The following is a 20,320-nucleotide window of genomic DNA, read 5'->3' as shown; positions in this document are numbered from 1 at the left end:
TTTGAAGGTTTAACTCTAACACCTTATTTCCTTCTCAATGATTTTCTGTGTTTTTGAAGTTCTTGATTTTCGTGGATTGTGTTTGTTGATGTTGTGATTCACGCTCACTTTTGTGTTATTGAGCACTTGATGTAGTTCTATTACCAATATTTTCCTTCTTACATTCTTCGACTAATGAGAGAGCATTTTCGACTGAGAGCTTGAACATTTCCAAGCGCTTGAGCAATGCGATCGTGGAACGTGACCGTAGAGCGCTTGAGCAGATCGACTTTGAAAACGTGCGACAAGCGTGAGTTTCGCATTTCCTTTTTTAATCGTTGTGTGTTGAAGACTCAACCCTAGGTTCTTGATTTCTTTCTGTCTATTTGAAGTTCTTGATTTTCAGTGGTTTGAAGGTCTAACCCCAACACCTTATTTCCTTCTGAGTGATTTTCTGTGTTTTTAAAGTTCTTGATTTTCATGGATTGTGTTTGTTGATGTGGTGATGCACGCTCACTTTTGTGTTATTGAGCACTTGTAGTTCTATTACCAGTTTTTTACTTCTTACATTGTTCGACTGATGAGAGAGCACTTTCGAATCATGAGAGAGCATTTTTTACTGAGAGTTTGAACATTTCCGAGCGCTTGAGCTGCGCGACCATGGAACGTGACCTTGGAGCACTTGAGCAGTGCGACCGTGAAAACATGCGACGACCGTGAGTTTCACATTTCCTTTCTTAATCTTTGTGTGTTGAAAACTCAACCCTTGGTTCTCGATTTTTTTTTTGTGTTTTTGAAGTTCTTGATGTTCAGTAGTTTGAAGGTCTAACCTTAACACCTTATTTCCTTCTCAGTGATTTTCTGTGTTTTTGAAGTTCTTGGTTTTCGTGGTTTGTTTTTGGTGATGTCGTGATGCTCGTTCACTTTTGTGTTATTGAGCACTTGGTGTAGTTCTATTACCAATTTTTTTTCTTACATTGTTTGATTTAAGGGGTTGATATCCAACCCTAATAGTAATGTTTTCTAGGGTGGGTTTCAATTTCAGTTTACATATTTAAGGGTGAATCTGATGACTAGAATGTCAACTTAAAAATATTAGGTCATCTCAAATCAAATCTAGTGAGACTATGAGTGAATTTGTTTGATAATGAGCAGAGTTGTTCTTCTGCCATATGCGTTTGCAAAATGGAATTTGTATTATATTTGAATATGTTACAGCTCTACTTCTTCACTATCTATTATTTTAATAAGCATTGTTTTCTTACACTCAATGTTGATTTCATAATAATGCTCATGAGTTATGATTCTTGACTATAATTGCTAACATTGTCAGAAAATTTTGGGCTCATGTGAAGATTCTTAAGAGGTACGATTTTCTTTGAAGAGAATTGTTAAATAGTTCTTTGAAGAGTGAGGTAAGGATTTTCAACAATTTCCACCGTGTATATTCCCATGTTCTTCTGATATTCTCTATAGGGAGAAGACAAAACTTATAAATTTAGTTACCTTCCGTATAATAATTTTAATTAACTAGTATGTTGATGACCTTTTACGGCAAGTGCATCGCGTTTGTCAAAAGTAATAATTGTCCCTAAGGACGGATATCGATCCCACAAGGAACAGTGAATTATCGAGTACAATAATCGCTAAATATAAAAACAGAACAATTAAAAGAGTTTTGAATTAACTGTGTTGGCACTGATCAATAAGAAAACAGACAAAGAATTAGTTGTTTCAATTGGAAAAATAAGGATTAGTTTCATCTCTCTCACTCTCAAGTATTTTGATTAGCATGTCAATATTAAGTTCTGTGATTGAAATTGATGCCCGTATAAAAATCATTTATATCGATTCCTCGCATATAACATCCTTAAAAGAATGTTCCCTAACTATCGATCCCTCGCATAATTATAAGAACAACTTAGAACGAAGCTCAGACGTTAATAGCAATTAACATTTCAAGTCTATTCCTAGCACTCAAATATGCTAAGTATTGCTGTTTAGGTCCAAACCCTAAAAATACCTCCCGGTCAGATTTAAGATTCTCAATTTGTCACGAAAAATTAAAAGTAAAACAACAATACCAATAATCAATCAAGAACTGAATATTAATATATAAGATATCACCTCAATACATAAGAGTTTGAGCAGATTACTCCCAATCCCAAAGGGTAGAATTAGCCACGCATACTTCTAGCACCTTCTATTCTCCCAATTGGGTTACAATTCACTCTATGGTGTTTTCCACTCAATCTGGCACCCTAAGGTTGAGCCTCTAGCCCTCTATTTATCCTAGTTTTCTAGGGTTAGGTTGTTTATTGTGTCGCGCTAACGGGCTAAATGATAAAACATAAAAAAGGCTCAATCTTTCTATGCATCTTTTTCCATTCTAGGACCTTCTATCTTTATCTTTTTAGCTCAAATCATTCATCTTTAATCCAAATCTCCAATCTTCCTTAGAAATCTGCAATTAACACCAAATTTGGGAATAAAATACTCTTATTCAAATAAAAATCATAAAAAATGTAAAAAGGTATAAATTCATAAATTATGGATTATTTTATATGTAAATTAGCAATAAATCCTCATAAGTGTCTATATTTTAATATGAAATATTACTGAAATTAGACACTTATCATATGTACAATCAGATGTGAGTCTTGGACACTGTGACCCAGAGGTCAAAAGATCAAGTCAAGGACCTAGTCTATTCCAAATGCAAGGTAAGGCAGCCGACCAAAGACCCACTTAATGAGTCAGACCCTTCCCACAATAAAAGATTTATAGCATTAGGCTTCCAATTTTCACAGTGAAATGACACACTTGATTATAGTGAATTAGCATGTCCGACAAATGTTCTATTCCTCTGTACTCTTTAGATTACGGTTTAGGTTGCTGGGAGTAACAGTTATGACATGTGAGTCTGATTTTAGAAGGATCATTCAAACCAATATGTTGAGCAACTTCTTCAACAACATTGTCATAGGTGTCAAGCTTTGACTTGGAGTGTCAAAGTGAAAAGTTAAACTACCAAATATACTTCACTCAAAATTACAATAGAGAGAAAGAGAAAATAAACTAACAACTCAAAACTAAAGTCATCCTCCTTTGGTTTTTCCAAAATTCTAAAGCAAACAACCTGCATATCAAAACAAAGTATTGAATCAAATAATCTTCAAACGACAGGACTCTTCAGTATTGATTGTTAACTTTTGCAAATAGAATTCAAACAGAAAATGAAACAGGTAAAAAATAGGATAAATGCAATAAGAAAGAGAGAAATAGAGTAATTTTAGAATTGATTTCACATTAGTTAATGTAATTTTAAAATTGATTTATTTCAATAAAAAAAAATATTTTTCTTTTTAATTATAATCAGATGAAACTGGAAACTAGAAACTGGACCGCTCGTAACGCTCGTTATTTGAAAACGCACACCTTCTTTGTGTGCCAAACTTGTAGGCTAAGCCTACACTTCTTCAAATAAATAATATAAAAATATATTTTGAAGGCTAAACTCACGCTAATTTGTGACCAAAATGAAAACTTAGCCTACGCTTATTTGTGACCAACAGAAGGCTTAGCCCACGCTTATTTAAAGATTGTGTGGCACTCCCGTGGGATTAACTCACGCTTCTTTAAAAATATGTGGACATCTCAAAGGCTAAACCCACTCTCTTTTAAATGTAATATAATTTTGTTTGGGCGAAACGTACGTCAAATCCACGGTTTCTAAAAATTTGTCAACTCCTTGTAGGCTAAGCCCACGCTTGACCTACGCAAAATACACCTGCCATGTGTCGCCCGCACCCGCCAATATCTTTATGTCGACTACATTAGCTTCGAAATTCCCATTAACGCTAAGCTCACGATAATTATCCTTTTGCATCAGTTTTTCATAGTTAGTGTATTGATTTATTTTATTCTTAATGCTTAAATTATGAAAGGATTCCATAATTATAATTTCAAATTCTAAGAAGAGGTTTGGAAAGTGATTTTTAAGATTATATTTGATTAAATTTACTTAATATAACAAGATTCGAAGGATAGATCTTGATATACTAATTGTTTATAGCATGATGCTTAATGTTAGAGAATTTGTTAAATATTTGAGGAAACAATACTTAATAAATATTCTTATAGCTTATTATTGAGAAGGAATTGTTATAAAGTAGTATTAGAATCCTTTTGCAAAAATATTGTATGAAAATTGCTTTAAATGAACTCATGAATAGTTAAGATTAAATTATTTTTAATCTCATGCATTTATATTACTTACTTAATTCCATTATTTTATTCACGCTACATAAATTATTTATAACTATTAGAAAAAATACATTATTTTTTATAAATCTACCATTAATAGAAATTGACGAGTAATTGCTCATAGATGTATTACTTTTTTTTCATTTCTTTTAACTTCAATAGGATTTTAGTATGCTTTCCAAGTAAAAAGATTATTTATACTAAAGTCATTGTCAAGTCCTTGCCCCGATTACCAATGATAAACTAGCATTGGCATTGGTAACACAAATTTGTTACATCAAATGTCATGTGATCAGTAACTTACAAATCAAGTATTTATGTCTTAGGAGTACCCTCATTGTTAAAAAAATTGATTTGGACATGATCAACGATAGCCATGATAAATTTTCCTTGGTGTCATTAGAATTACTACAATTCCAAGCATGGAACTTTAACTACAATTCAAAATAGTCTTGGAGTTTGAAATATGTTTCGCAAATATGTTTGGTACCTACATAGCGAGAGAACTTGGTACCATTAGATGAATATTTGCTATCATTGGATGCATGTTTGGTACCATCAGATGATGTTTGATATAAATAGGATTGGAGAGAAATATGATGAAAAAGAAGAAAAGCAACTTAAAAAAAAGAAAAGAATAAATAAGAAAGACATCTCTTAACAATTGTTTTGTCTGTCCGCCAACGTCGATGGTTAGTGTCACAAGGTAGTGGTAAGTTATATAGTACATGGATACTGATACCACACGGACACGGATATGAAAATCTGTATAATCTCTAAAATGTAGGATATGGAATACATATCTATATATTGTATAATTATGAATTATATAAATTGAAAATAAAGATTTATGTGCACAAGTATGTTCTAGATTTATTTTGGAGCAAAAAGATGTTTTTCATGACTGGTTCAAAAGGATTTGTTTCTTATTTTTATAATCATAATAAAAATTCATACAATAAGTTTGAGTTTTAGAAAATTAATGTATTTTTCTTTTTTAAAATTGTATTAAAATCATACTAGAATTGTCAAAAATTCAACAAATATTTTTTGAATTGGATACTTCATAGATATGTCTCCTATGAGTAGCATATGAGTGTCAGTGTCCAATATGTAAATCCGACACCAACACATCATTTAAGAGAAGTGTCTGAACTTCATAAGTGATATTTCTTCATGGATATATCTCATTCTGATTTTACCTAAGATGTACATCTCAATCACCAAAGACCAAATAGGATAATTGTTGCATCAATTGAAATCAAACGATGCATTGGTATGTTCAACACTAATCTAGGATAGCATTGGAACTTTGTCCAAAACTCTGCCATTTTTTTTTTTTCTTTTGCCAACTTAGCTAGAGTAGGCTCAAGGCATCCATTATCAGCCATGGAAAAAAAAGGCTAATGCAAAAATCAAGGTATGGATCATTCGCTTCGATACCATGTCAAATGAACATAGTACAAATAGTATTTTTGAATATATGAATGCACAGGATACAATATGATATATGTACAGAGAATGGAACTATTTCTAGCTATACATAAATTATGATAATCACCCCTATTAAATACATATTGTAATTAGGTAATTGTCATGATTTGGTAATTATTGTAATTATAGTAATTATTATAATTTAAGATTCAGTGATTCTCTCCAAGGATGAAATCTTTTTCCAACTCACCCCAACATAGACATTCTATTGATTAAATTGTCATGCATTGGTGATGTGGAAGAAATAATCTGCATTCCAAGGATTAGAAACACCAAAAATGTTACTCTAAACCTCAGGATGCAGATTATCTTGTCCTCACCCAATAGTATTACTGACTTCACCAAAAAAACATTGAAGCATTGAATTACCAAAATATCAGTTAAATCGGTCTACATTGGTGTTAAGGAATAGATAATCTGCATCCCAAGGACTAGACACAATAAAAATATTGTTCTAAACCTCAGGATGCAGATTATCTTTTCCAAACACAATATTTAGGTAGAGTGGAACCTCTCTGGAAGTTTCAAATTGACTAAACTACTTTGTAAGAAAGAGGTAATCAGCTTCCAAATACTAATTACAATACAAAGTATTATACTGCTCTAAATTTCAGGAAGCAGACAAGAAGTATTAAGCTAATGAGAGAAGAAGAAAGAAGCAAAGCAAATAATATGCTAAAAGAAGGTTTGTTTGTGGGTTGGATTGAAAGCCATCATCATAGGAAGTTATATATAGTGGTACTCAAACACTAGAATACAAATCATTCATGATACCTAAGAATCTGTTACATTCATAGAAGAGTTATCTAGATCTCCGAAAAAGATGATCATGAATGAAATGGAACTTTTTCTCTTCTACATGCTGTATTCGATAGCAACTTTTACAATCATTAGGAGTTTGGACAGCTCTTGATTCATGCCACTTGTTTGAAGATACATGTGTGTTATTAATACTAAATCCCCACTAGAATTCAAGTTAATTCTTTTATACAGAACTCATTGTGTTAATATGTAAGTAATTTTTCAATTCATTCTAATTAACTCAGGACAACCTGAGCCTGGTGCTCATACGCCTTATGCTCATACAAGTCACAGTCTAATGAGTAAAAATAAAATATAAACTTTCCCCTAAGTTAATTGGTAGATGTAGAACATGTCATTAATTGGCATAACATTGTCATTCACTTTAGACTTAAGTTAGGAATTCAAATGTAAGTTTAAGTTCCATATTGAATAAAAATAAGAAATTAAGTTATATAAAAGAAGAAAAAAACCAGAAAAATTGGATTAAGGTTTTAGATTGAAAATAGTGTCAACTTATGTGAGTTTAACTTAGGTTTCATCCTTATGAAATCTGTAAGGTAAATCTTTTCAAAAGAGCAAACATGTTGAAGTTTCTTTTAATTATGAATTGATACCAGCAGATTAAGAAGCAGCAGAGGCATCACCTTGCATGCCACTACTAATAAGATTGCCTAGCTTCCTGGAAACACTTCATTCCAGCAGGAATAAATACCACCATTGCCACTGCCAGTTATAAATGTTATCTGTTATATTTATTAACTAAATCTAATACTTTCTAGACCATGTTCTATACCTTAGGACCATTCAGCGTTATGCTTCAAATTAATTTGAAAGGTATAGAATCTATTTGTTGAGGGCAAGATCATAATAATGTGAGCATATAGGTGGACCAATTTGTTCCCGTTTCACTGGTTTACAACAAAATAAAGCAAATTCCTGATATTTAAAGACTGAACCAGCCATTGCTAATGCAGACAGTGTTCCAAGTGAAATGAATACTTTGAATTTATTGATAAGAATTAAACACAATTGCTCAACCAATTCAGAGTTTATAACAACTTAATAGCTCAACCAAATTAACTAGGTAGACCCTGATTGAATATTTTGATTTGAGCAAAAGCCAGTAGATTTGCTTGTATAAATATGTATATTTAGCTTATTAATTCATAAATGACATGAGCATTAAAAGACAATTTATAATTCTATACATCTTTATTATTTTGATCAAGTTCGAAATATGATTAAAGAACATCACATTTCACAGTTCTATACCTTGAGAACTGCATAGATTGTTCTGGTGGTGGTGTTTGTTTCACAACAATGATATTTTGTGAGAACTTTCTCTGCATTAAATGAAAATCAGATTACACACTATACAAAATCCTAAATTGTACATAATTAGTAAACTTTGATGCTAGAATTTTTTGATGGAATATATGATCTCATAGAGGATAGTACATCAGTTTCTAGTGTGGACACAACAGAACATGGGTCATTCACATGTCACAGATAATGATGTTTGTTCAAAGTTAAATGATACTAATGCCTAACACGCCAACACTTGTGCCTTGGCATAAAACTTTTTCGATTTCACTTTCCAAAGAATTGCTTCGGAAAAAAGGAGAACATCAATTTAAAAAGAAAAATTATAGATTGAATAATAAAATTGTTTAGAAGTAAAATGTTGAGTAATTAAAGTTGCATACAAATAAATAAATAAGAATCAAATTAGTGTGTTAGTAATTTTTATTGATCAGCTTCATATCTTTTATTGCTTAGCGTATGATTGAAATACAATCTCCAACAGAATTAAGAATAACAAAAAAGAAGAAGATTTGAAAGAAAATAAAAAGACAGAAGATAAATGAGGCTTACAATAAAGAGGTGACAAAACGCAATTTCAATTCTAGTCAAGACATACCTATGTTTAGTGTCCTGTATCTAAAGTATATAAAAAAAAAAAAAAATATATATATATATATATATGAGAAAAACTTTAAATAAAACAAATAATATGATATTTTGTTGAGAATATTATTATTTTAATCTTATGAATATTATTATTTATAAAGGATTATTTGTAATACAGTCTTGAATATATTTTTTCCAACATTTATATTAATTACAAATTATAAAATTACCAGTATGTCTTGTCAAATAAGAAGTAAAACCCCATCAAATTTTGTATTTTTTTCATAGATCAATTAGCAGGGCTGCAAATGGTTAAACACTCTCCAATATAATTTATTTATAAAAATATTATTTTAATATAAAATCAATAAAACATAGATTTCTTTAAATTGAGTATTTAGCTTTTCTTGAAAAAAGTATATGGATTGAGGATGTTTCTCCCGACTTTGGTCGCTTACCTTCGGCCGTTTTGCCAAATAATTGTGAACTTAATGCTTATGATGGGTACCATCTAAGTTACGTGTTAGGTTATTTTTAAGTTAGCAAATAACTATATGACTAAAATTTAATTTGAAAATTAAAATGTTCATAATTTGGTTCTGCTTAAGATTAACCCCTGAGTAACATTTTTTCCTTATATTAGAACACAGTGGAGTCCCATTGGATAAACTATTATTCATTGCATTTAATCCAATATGCCCAAAAAAAAATGGTAAATACAAAAAAACATGGCCAATAAAATGCGAATTTACATTGAGCAAAAAGAGAGAGATTGAATCTAAACCCATAATTAGTGGTTCCCGCATGCATTTTAATGAATAATAGAGTGCTTTAGAATAAATATGTGACTCAGTGAAATACCAACAATTCAATAATGAAAACATATAATTCAAGTTCTTCTCAAAACAAAGAATCCCCAGAACATCATGGTAAAGATACATCAAATGCTAACATTGATACAGTGAGACATCCTAGTCTTGTCTCGGGAAAAATAATATCTTAATGGTGGAGAATTCTATAACCAAACTATTTCTCTTATCATCCATAACTTCAACCTAAAATTCGATTAGGTACAATTGCTGTAACTCGCTAGATTATAACTTCCTATACAAATACAAAAATGTGCCCTACGACAATAATAAAATCCACCTCAAAATTTTCTTCTAAAGGATAAAAATAGTATGAATCATCGCATAGGATAAAAATAGAGTGTTTCTTAACTTGGACTGCTTGATAGAAACACCTTCAATGTCTCATATGTCATAAAGACAATGCCCACGCTGGGAACAACCTTGTAGTACTCAGGCAAAATGCCTCTGTACAAACCACGTAGTCCTTCATTCTGAAGAATGTGCTTAAATGTCCCAAATAAACTGGTATTATAGACACGTGCCCGACCACCAGCTCCCTCCAACTGCATCCTGCGTCTTACAAGATCCAAAGGAAATGTTGCTGCATGTTGCAAGAGACAACAATTAAACACAAAAGTAAAGTAAGAAGGATTCATAACTAATGAGGAAATTGCTATCTGATCTATGAAAGCTTCTACCGTGACTTTTTGGGAGAAACCGATGTTCACAATGACTGACAAAATTATATATTCTTTCAAAGAAAATAAGGTAATTACACTACCAAACTAGTTAATTTTATAGGTGCTAATGCATTGTGTGTTTCACATGAAGGTGCTAGTTCATCATGCATGAAAGTCAGCTTACACCAAAACACACCACATCCAAGTCACACCACCGGGCATGCAACTTCTAGCATAACAAAGCTTATGCCAAGACAAGCAATCATCGTGGTTAAGGGCCTGTTAGGGGAAGTAGCAAGTTTTCAGTTTAGTTTCAAATGAAAATATCAGAAGAAAATTCGTTTGATTAGATTGTAGCTGAAATGACTTGTTTGGAAATACTATTAACTCAAACTTTTAAAATTAAAATTTTGATTTTAGGTTGTAGAAACAGAGACCTCATATGTCCCCCATCTCTTCCGAAAGACCAAAGACACTGCATTAACAGCTTCTTCCACTGCCACTACCGTCACACCCATCAAAAACCAAGCTTGAACAATCTTCTGATTTTAGGTTTATCGTGGGTGAGTTTATCGTGTATGAGTTTATCGTGGGTTAGTTTATCGTGGGTGAGTTTATCATGGGTGAGTTTATCGTTTATAGTGATTCAGATTTAAGATTTACTATATTAAAAATATAAAACCTGAAAACTGTAGAAACATTAAAACTTTGAAAGCTAGCTTTAGTTTTAAAAAAAATTAAAAACTTAAAACTAACAATCAAACCAAATAGGCCCTTAAGCAGATATATTCAAGCATATCATTAATTAACAAGCCCAAAGAAAAAGGATTTATCACCTTTGGAGCAGCATATGCAATCTAAACTCTAAAACTGATATTTGAGACAACAACCATCAATAAACACCTACCTGTTGACGATGCAACACCTGAAAGACTGCCACTAGCGAGACTGACGATGACAGGAGAATCATCTGGCCTAAATTTTAAAGAAATAAAATAAATGTCCACAAACCATACACACCAAACACAAGGAAGTAACCTTCCGCATAAAATAGTCTCAACTCAATGCAAAATACAGATATTCACCTTCGGGACTGCCAAAAAGAACGTAAGCCTTCATAAACAGAAAAGCTTATAGCTATGCTGGGTCCAACACCCTATACCATACAAAACAAGTAGTTGGGTCAGTTGTAAAATATAGCAGGATTGCAAACACAAAGAAGCTAAAAAGAAGAATTGAAAATGCATCATCAGCATACCAACAATGTAGCTCCAAGTCCCTTGTAGAAACCTGAGAACCCTTCTTCTCTGCAAATGGTATTAAAAGCATGTGAGATGCCCCTGTAGTAAATGGCACTTCTCTGCAGCGAAACATAGCCTGTTAATCTCTACTCTCAGTTAAAATAAAATCACAAACAGTAAGTCATTACAAAACTGGATCAAATTCAATGAAACAGTAAATGCCAATTCAAATATAACCAACGCATAATGCAAGCAACTGAGCACCAAAAATCTTCAACTAATGATAATTAGTAATTACCTGTGCTGCAAGTCGTGTTCTCACCAAATCCAAAGGATATGTAACTGTAGCAGATGTTATGCCAGACAAACCACCACCCACAAAGTGCACAAAGAGATCTGCACTGGTATTTCCTCGATGATTCTCCCCCATAAATATATGCAATAGCTGTAACAGAATACAAACTATGAAATTGATTCCACTGACCGCATAAATATTATGCAAAGAGCATCAGAGGTTACATTCTTGAAGCGTTCATAAGCATAGAAATTGACTGCAGAATAAGGGAGACGATGAGCTATGGTCACCAAATTGCCTTTCCAAAATGCTCTAAATCCTTCTTCATTGACAATACGTGAAGCCTCACCCCAAATGCTAGGTTTGCTCAATGTTGCCATATCAAAATGCATACCTTGAACCTGATAAAGTAAATGCATGTAAAGATAAGCAGATATACAAGAGTTGAAAGCATAGTTGTCATTACTGAATAGCAGAGTGGAGCTGCTGACCCCAAAAAAAGTGGGACGCAGAATAGAGAATAGTGGGATGACGGCTATTCCAATATTTTTTAATATTAAATCATTAATATATAAGTATACTTAAGTTGAAAACCAGAAAAACAAAACTCAAAATTCAGACATTAAAACATAGTACTTGGACAAATATACAGTATAAAGTCCAGAAAAAAACATACGTAAAGCCTAATTTAAGAAAAGATTACTGAACACAAAAATTAATTATAACACAAGAAAGTTCTTAGAAAACTGACTTTGGACCAACTTAACCTCACAAAATGACTTGTTTGCACTCACTTATATACTATAGTTTTGGTTATATCTCTACAAGAAGTGAAATTTCTAACACAGCCTCACACCAAAGACTAGACATCACAAATGTTAGACTAAATATTTGTGAATGGTTAGATAGCAGGTGGCATGATAGGCCCAACAAATCATTCTACAATAGACTCTGATACCATTTTAGAAAGTGGACTTGAAGCCTAACTCAACATCAAAAAATGGTTTGTATGGTGAAGTTTACATCCACTTATATGTTATAATTTTGGCTATACTCTAGTTAATGTGGAATCTCAGACAAATACCAGGAAATGAAGATAACAGTGGGAACAAGGGAAGGAGAAAAATAGCAGTAGTTTTGAACAACCAGAGAAAAAAAAATCTAAAGAAAACAAAAGAGAACAAAGGAAATAAAGACAAAAGAGTTAAGAAAATGAAAATCGTGCATGCCCTCACTAGAGAAGCTGGGTCACGGGAGAGTGAGTCACCAGAGAGTTGGTGGATGGACAAAGGCAGTCACTGGAGAAGACAGTCATGGTGAGAAGGAGGAGAGGATGCAGACAGATACTGTGTTTGCAAAGAATGTGAAGAGTTCCACGCTATTTGCTGGTTCATTTGGTTCACCGTTGAACTATGCAATATAAAAACTTAAGCTAAAAAGACTGAAAATACCCTTGCAGACACTCCTTAAGTGACAGTATTTCAGACTTTTCTATTGTTTCTAATCTGCAGCAGATGAATCACCTAGGATCCTGATTCGCACTGCACAACCAGTGCCATGACACTGACCCACACCATCCACTACAGGCAATATATGAAAACGCACCACAACCAAACAACTGCTGCGGCTTGCTGCCATGCTGCGCCACCACAACAATTGTGATTGACTACCTAGGTTTAAAGAACTGAGTTTGAAATTAACAAGGAGAATTACGAATGCACACACAAAATCCTTTTCGATAATCAAATTACATTCTGAGAATGCTAAAAGTCATGGAAGGTAAAATAAATTGTTGCAATCATGATTACCAGCAGAAGATTAAGCACTCATCAATCACCGATTACAATTTGACTTTCAACATGTAGTGTTGAAATGGGGACAAGAAATTGATACAGCATAAAATGGATGTAGGAAACAATTCCAGAAAAATTAGACTAAGGACCTGTTTGTTTGAGAGAAGGGATTAGGATGGAAATAATATCATGTGTTTGGTGGGAAGAGGAGAGAAAAATAAATTTAAAAATGGTGGGACCCATGCTACTATTTCTTCTCTTTATCTGTCTTCTCTATTAATCTTCAACCAAGCACCTTTGATGTCTACATTATTTCTTATATTTTCTACTCCAACTTATTTCCATCTCACCTATTTCTCTTTACTTTACCAACCAAACAAAGAATAAGTAAACAAGGGAACAAGAATACTATTCTGAAGAATGCATGCTTGTCTTCAAAGTTTAATCTAACAATTTTTCTGAGCTTAATGTTTTAACAAGTACAACAAGATAATAAAAAAGTACCGAAAGCAGAAAACCCTATCCCCTGATCTAAAATTATCCATGAGAAATAAAGGAATGAACAGGTGCCATTCATGACTTCGACACTATAACCTTGAAAAAGACACAGTAACAGACCTTATATGTATCTCTAAGGCAATTGTAAGTAATGATGGTAAGAATAACAAAATTAAAACAATGTTCATTTTTGCATTAATCTCATCAATTTTTCAACAATGACAATCATGTCCAAATAAATAGGTCAACATTGCCATCTAAAAAGCCACCAAGAGTGGCTAGTAGTGAGGGGCTTGGGTAGTTTGAGCGAGGGGGTCACAGGTTCAAAGTTCAAACCTCAATGTCACCACATCTAACGAAAACAAGCATTGCCTTCAATTCAAAACAACCTTGTTACCCTAATGAAGTTTCAACAAATTAAACTAGCCAGAGTAGTATAGGCACCTGCCAAATTTCATACTTTCACTATGCTAACTTCAGATACTCAAATGCTAAATTTTAATGTTTAAAAGTGACTTTATACAGGTATGTGTCGTATCTAATTAATGTTAACTTAGCGTTGTCCAACGAAAAAATAATATACAATGAGTACATTGTTTAGAAATAAAAAATTGGATAATTAGTGGGTTAAGTACAACAAATCGACATATTTCGTTTTTAGTACAATAAGAAAAAAAATAGTCTTAGTACAAAAACTTTAATTCCACTAGTTTTGCTTGAACTCCGTAAATGGTTGGGATAATTGAGCACACGTTTAGTGTTTAGTAATTGTCACGTGTGTTTATTAAAGAGGAAATTAACGTTAATATGCAGTTAACCTTTAATGGAGTCTCTTATCCTTTGCTTTTTGCTTTGTAAATTTAAAATCCTTAGTGACTCCTCTTCAAGGTTAATTGCATATTAATGTTAATTTTTCCTATAATAAACATAAGTGGCAATTACTAAAGATCAAACACATGCTCAATTACCTCAATCATTAATAAAATTTAAACAAAGAAATTAAATTTTTGTACTAAGACTGATTATTTTAACGAAATATGTGACTTATTGTCCTGAACCAATTATCTACCTAAAAGATTTAAACATATTAAACTAGTTTATGATGGTCCAAGGCTCTTATACTAAAATAGTTGGTGTAAAAAGAATTTTCATCAAGATACACTTCTCAATGTGTACTAATATAAATAGAAAATAAGGTAAAATGAATTAGGCCTTTCCCTTGTGTTAAATTTAGTTTCTGCATAAGTTAAATTCAGTTCTTGAAGACGTTAAATGAGAAGTTCTATAAAAGTTGAAGTACACAGATCAATTTTAACTTCCAAAAGAAGGATAATTCATTTTACCACTTTATGTATTCTCCACTTATTTAGTTCTTGTTTGATTTTTCTTCACCTGAAGAGTTGATACACCTCTCTGAGAATCATATATGCATAGTTTTGCGTCTATATGTATAGCTTGGCGCAGGTATTTTTCTGTTAACGTGGATCATTCAGGCAGTACCAAACACACATTTAGAAGTTTACTAAAATAAAGCCATAGTTTGCAAAGGAAACTAAAATTGAATTTAAGCTTCATGAAGTTCTGCCTCCTAGATAGCAAGTCTGGTGCACTAGTAAAGTTTTGCCTTGATATTTTGTTGCTATTGGTTCGAGTTTGGAAACAATGTCTTTGCATATGCAAGGAGAAGGCTGTGTACAATGCGTTTGGAAACAATATATTTGCACATACAAGAATAAGGCTGTGTACACTGACTAAAATTCGCATGACAATAAACCTTTTATAGAAGGTGGGATGAGGCTTGCACAAAAGTTAACAATCAACCACACAAAACCTCACAAAATCAACTCGTAAGGTAAATGACCAAATTCTTAACCTCACGTAATAGACTTGTGAGATGGTTACCCACTTATAGGGATCTCCAACGATTAATACCAGTCAACTAGACCAGAAACCCAAACCCATCATCCCATTTCAGCCAAAACTAAAATTTCGCCTCCGCCACATGCTATGCAACCCTAAATTCAAACACATTCATTATAACACATTTAAACAAACAAACAAGCAAACAAACCTGAAAAAGGATGGTGAGGCGTGCAAGTGGAGCAGTGCATGTCTTGGCAAAAGCACCGGATAGTCCACCGGCGAGAAGCTGAGACACCGTTCCCAGTTGTGCTTGCTGACTCTTCTGCTGCAACAATTTCACATTGTTCCCGTTCCCACCTTCAACCACCACACCCACTCGCGCTGCTTCCATACCCACCCCAAAAATATAATTTTTCAAACGAATGAATGAATAAGTAAAAGACCCTTGTTATTTTTTTTCTTTTCTAGGAGTACTGGGGGAGAGTTTAACCTCGGAAACCTCGAATCGCGGTTTCCCAGGGGAGGATGGGTAGTTGTTACATGGGTGTTGGATGACGGGTGGGCCTTCTTATACTCAACAAGGAACGAAGCGTGAAGATGAAGTAGAACAAAGAAGTGAAGAAAGAAAAAATGTTGTTTTGATTCTGAGAAGCCGAAACCTTGGAAGTGAAGAAAAACAACAAAAAGGAAAAGCGGAAAGGGTTTAGGTGTGAACGATAATTGGGATTAGGGTTTTACGGAAATGAGACCGTGCCGTGATTTCTTCCACGAGTTCAGTGTAGTGTCTGTTTAAGGGAAATTTACATAGTTGGTAAATTTACATATTTTAAAAAATAAATAATACAAAAAATATTCAATTACAAAATAACTAAATATCTATGTCTAAAAACTGTTATTTTGGATCATTATCAATTTTACCCTTTTCTTTAATTGCACAAACTATAGTTGGTTTATTATTCTTTCTTTTGAAAAAAAAAATAATAATAATGAACGGTAGCAACGGTTTCTTCACCAATGACTTTACTTGTGACTGTGACTTTCGTCAACAGCATTTGGCGGACGACCATTTTCGAATGTCTCGCATGGAAGATCTGGATGTTTGTCCCGCCTTTCGCAACGAGACCTTTAAAGTCATTGTTAGGTTTATTATTCTTTATTTGCAAAAAAATATGAATGAATGGTAGTAGTGTTTTCTTCACCAATGACTCCATCTGTGACTATGACATTCGTCAACAGCATTTGGCAGACGACCATCTTCAAATATCTCGTGTGGACAATTTAAATGTTTGTCTCACCTTTTGCAACAAGACCTTTAAAGTCATTGTTTGGAGGACGGTATTCACACTCTTTATCAAATTGATAATTCTTTCATTTCCTTTTATTTATTCATTCCATTAAATTAAAAATTATTAATAAATATAAAATATTAAATTTTTTTATATTGTTGTAATAATATTATCATGTGTTAATGATAAAAAAAAATATATGTACATGGAGTTGTCCCGTGTTTCCATTAGTATTTTATAAGTTATAAAAATATAGCAAAATTGAAAAACGAAAAGAATAAATAAAAAAAAAACATAATAAAAAAAATAGAAATCATGTCTGCAAACACAATTTCAACAGCAGTGTACATTAAAAAAGTTTTAAAAATATTTTTTAAGAAAACAAGTTTAGAAAAGAAAAATTAAAAATAGTGTATGAAACGATTTCTAATATAAAAATAAAAATTGATTGCAATAGAAGAAGTCGTACACAATCTATGTAATTTTTAAAAAATTTACCGATAAAAAATATAAAATATTATACTATTTATGTAAAATTCCCATCTATTTTAAACTATTTTTTTACCGAAATCATGTGAAACTTAAAGATTAATAGCGAAATATTAAGATTCATTAACAAAATAGTTTTCTCTTCCCAAATATCTTTTTATTGTAATTAAGCATAATCGTGTATTTCATTGATAAGATTAGTTGTTACATTATAACTTATTCTTTATCTTTATTTAAAGTATATTTATTGTTATTTATTTTCTTTCTTTATAAATGAAACAAGTAAATGAACATTTTTACTTATTTTATTATAGGAAATATGTTTATTTTTAAATCCATAACTTTTTTTTTGTTTTTCTATACTTTTAATCTATTATGAATTTGTTAACGAAATATTTACACTTTCTCAATGAAAGCAAACGTATTTATTGGCTTAATAACAGTATAATTGGTGAAAACAATTTATCTCTAAAGATATTATTTAAAGCGTCATTAATATTACTACTACTTAGTTTTATGGGTATTTTTAAAATTAAATTAAATTTATAATATTAAGTTTAATCAACTTATCACTATTTCTTTTTCTTTTTATACATAACTATTTTTTGTCTTGAAAAAATAGTTAGTTTTTTTGTATATACATTTCTTCTATCGTAATTAATATTTTTTTAAAATTTTAAATTTTCTTAATTGATGAACTTTTGAATTATTTATTAGTAAATATTTTCAATTGTTTTAATCATTGTATGTGACACTAGTCAAAATAAAATAAAATAAAATGTTTACATTTAATTATAATTTTTAAACAAATTTATTGGTGTGATAAAAAATTTATAAGCTTTTCAAATGATATTTTTTAATTAATTTATTCACGTTATATTTATTGGCCTGGTAAAAATTATTCAAACAACATTTAGATAAAGTATATACACTCTAATTAAAATAAAATAAAATAAAGTTTAAAATAATAACTAAAATATTTTAAACTAAACAAAATACAATTTTTTATAGAATATAATTTAATTTTTAAAAAACATTCAATTTAAATCATATATATATATATTCCTAAATATTTATAAATTTAATAAATTATAGATTTTTCTACTTATATATTGGTATATTTATATAAAAAAATTCTAAACTCATCTAATTATAAAAGTTTTAACTAATTTATTGGATTTGATCCAACCAAACCTACTAAAGACTAATTATACTCAATTAGATTTAGGCTTGACTCGACCCAATTCAATCTTGCATGACTTTGGCTCAATTCTCTTTTTTTTTCTAACTTTAAACCTGACTCAATCTAACTTGAACACAGGTCAACTCTATTGATCGAGTTAACTCATCCCAACCTGAACCCAAACTTACTCGAGTTAACTTGTGTCGACCTTTCTCAACTCCAACTATACCTCCCTCTGACTCAGGTTGAAGTTGGACAACCCAACTTGGTTTGACATGGACCCAAACAAACACAGCTTAATATGGATCCAGACTGACTCAAATAGACTTGAGTTTGAGTCAATTCAACCTGACATGGGACCAGACCAACTTGTCCTAACCTAAACTAGCCCTCTAAATTTGTCTAATGTGGATCTAGGTTGACTATACCCAACTTCTGCTTTAGTCAATTCATCTCAAATTGGCATGTCTTATAACAACCTACATTAACCTAACTTGGCCCAACTTAGGCTCGATCCTATTCAGCCTAATGAGGTCCACCACCAACTCGACATATGGTCCCGACCAACTCATTATTATGACTTAGGCTTAAGCCAATTCAACCAAAAATGGACTTAAAATGACTCGAGGTGAACTTGGGTTAACTCAATTAAACTTAGTTTGCTTCACCCTAATGTGGGCCAAATCAGATTGTGCATGACATGAAATGGCCTAACTAGATTTGGGCCCGATCCATTGCACCCAACTAGATTTGGGCCCAACCTGAGCCAACCCAACTTGGCCTAGGTCCAATCCAACCAACTTGACATAATTGTAGTCTAACCTAACTTGACTTGGGGTTAACCGACCCAAATTGACTAAAGTCTAACCTAACACAACTTGACTTAGACTTAGCCTGACTCAACCTAACTTGGATCTAACCTTGTTAACTTAATTTGGGTCTACCATAACCCAATTTAACTTTGGCTTGGCCCAATCTGACTTATCTTAGGCCTAACGTGACATCACCCAACCTTGCATGACTTCAAGCTAAGTCGACTCAACCTTACACGTGTTGGCCAAAATCAACGTAGTCCTGCCTTGTATAGGTCAGGCCTAACCTAACTTTTCATAACTTCACCTAACCTAGACTCACCCAAATCAAATTAAATGAATTGGACATAAAATCATAAAATATGAATTTGGATTTGAGATAAATCTATTCAAACAGACTCATAGCAATATGAGTTTGAATAATTATGGATTGAATTTTTTTTCCCACCATTAATTTGCAAACTAATGAAGAACCTTAACTCTCTCACTATGCTTATTTCAAATCCATTATGAATTAGCTTAGAAAAATCTCCATATAGAGGTTTACTAGTGATAGCTGTCGTTTTGCTGTCAAATTAATATGATTCTAGTGTAGACTTGTCTAACACTAGAGAGATGATAGTATAATTGTGGACAAATGTCCCCAAGTCGTCTCCCAATGAATCCAATAGTAAAATCAGTTGATCACGGTTTAGAATCTATCTGCAAGAAATAAAAGTTAGCAATAACAATAAAGATAAAAAGGGAGTTTGAGATAGTTGTGCAGAAAATAAAAAAGATATTAAAATAGCAAATAAAAAGCGGTTGATCCCAAGTTCTTCCACCATTGAATTCTTCACAGGTTCTCTAAAGATTAATCTTTTCTCAATCCTCCA

At 32.1% G+C, this 20,320-nt stretch overlaps 1 protein-coding gene across 1 annotated transcript; it reads right to left on the bottom strand.

Annotated features, from left to right (window-relative positions):
- Positions 1-9,321: 9,321 nt before the first annotated feature.
- On the bottom strand, positions 9,322-16,450 carry LOC137826133 (uncharacterized). The gene is made up of 7 exons (XM_068631992.2): positions 15,884-16,450; positions 11,746-11,922; positions 11,525-11,671; positions 11,244-11,345; positions 11,071-11,141; positions 10,893-10,960; positions 9,322-9,906 (listed from the first exon to the last, which is right to left on the bottom strand). Exons 1-7 carry the CDS (start codon positions 16,064-16,066, stop codon positions 9,671-9,673), a joined length of 984 nt encoding a protein of 327 aa, XP_068488093.1. The 5' UTR covers positions 16,067-16,450; the 3' UTR covers positions 9,322-9,670.
- Between the last annotated feature and the right edge of the window lie 3,870 nt (positions 16,451-20,320).

This window comes from Phaseolus vulgaris, chromosome 8 (genome assembly GCF_051622355.1).
Source record: "Phaseolus vulgaris cultivar YP4 chromosome 8, ASM5162235v1, whole genome shotgun sequence".
Lineage (NCBI taxonomy): Eukaryota > Viridiplantae > Streptophyta > Magnoliopsida > Fabales > Fabaceae > Phaseolus > Phaseolus vulgaris.
Note: the sequence above shows the minus strand (reverse complement) of the source record. Positions and strands in the feature narration are given on the sequence as shown.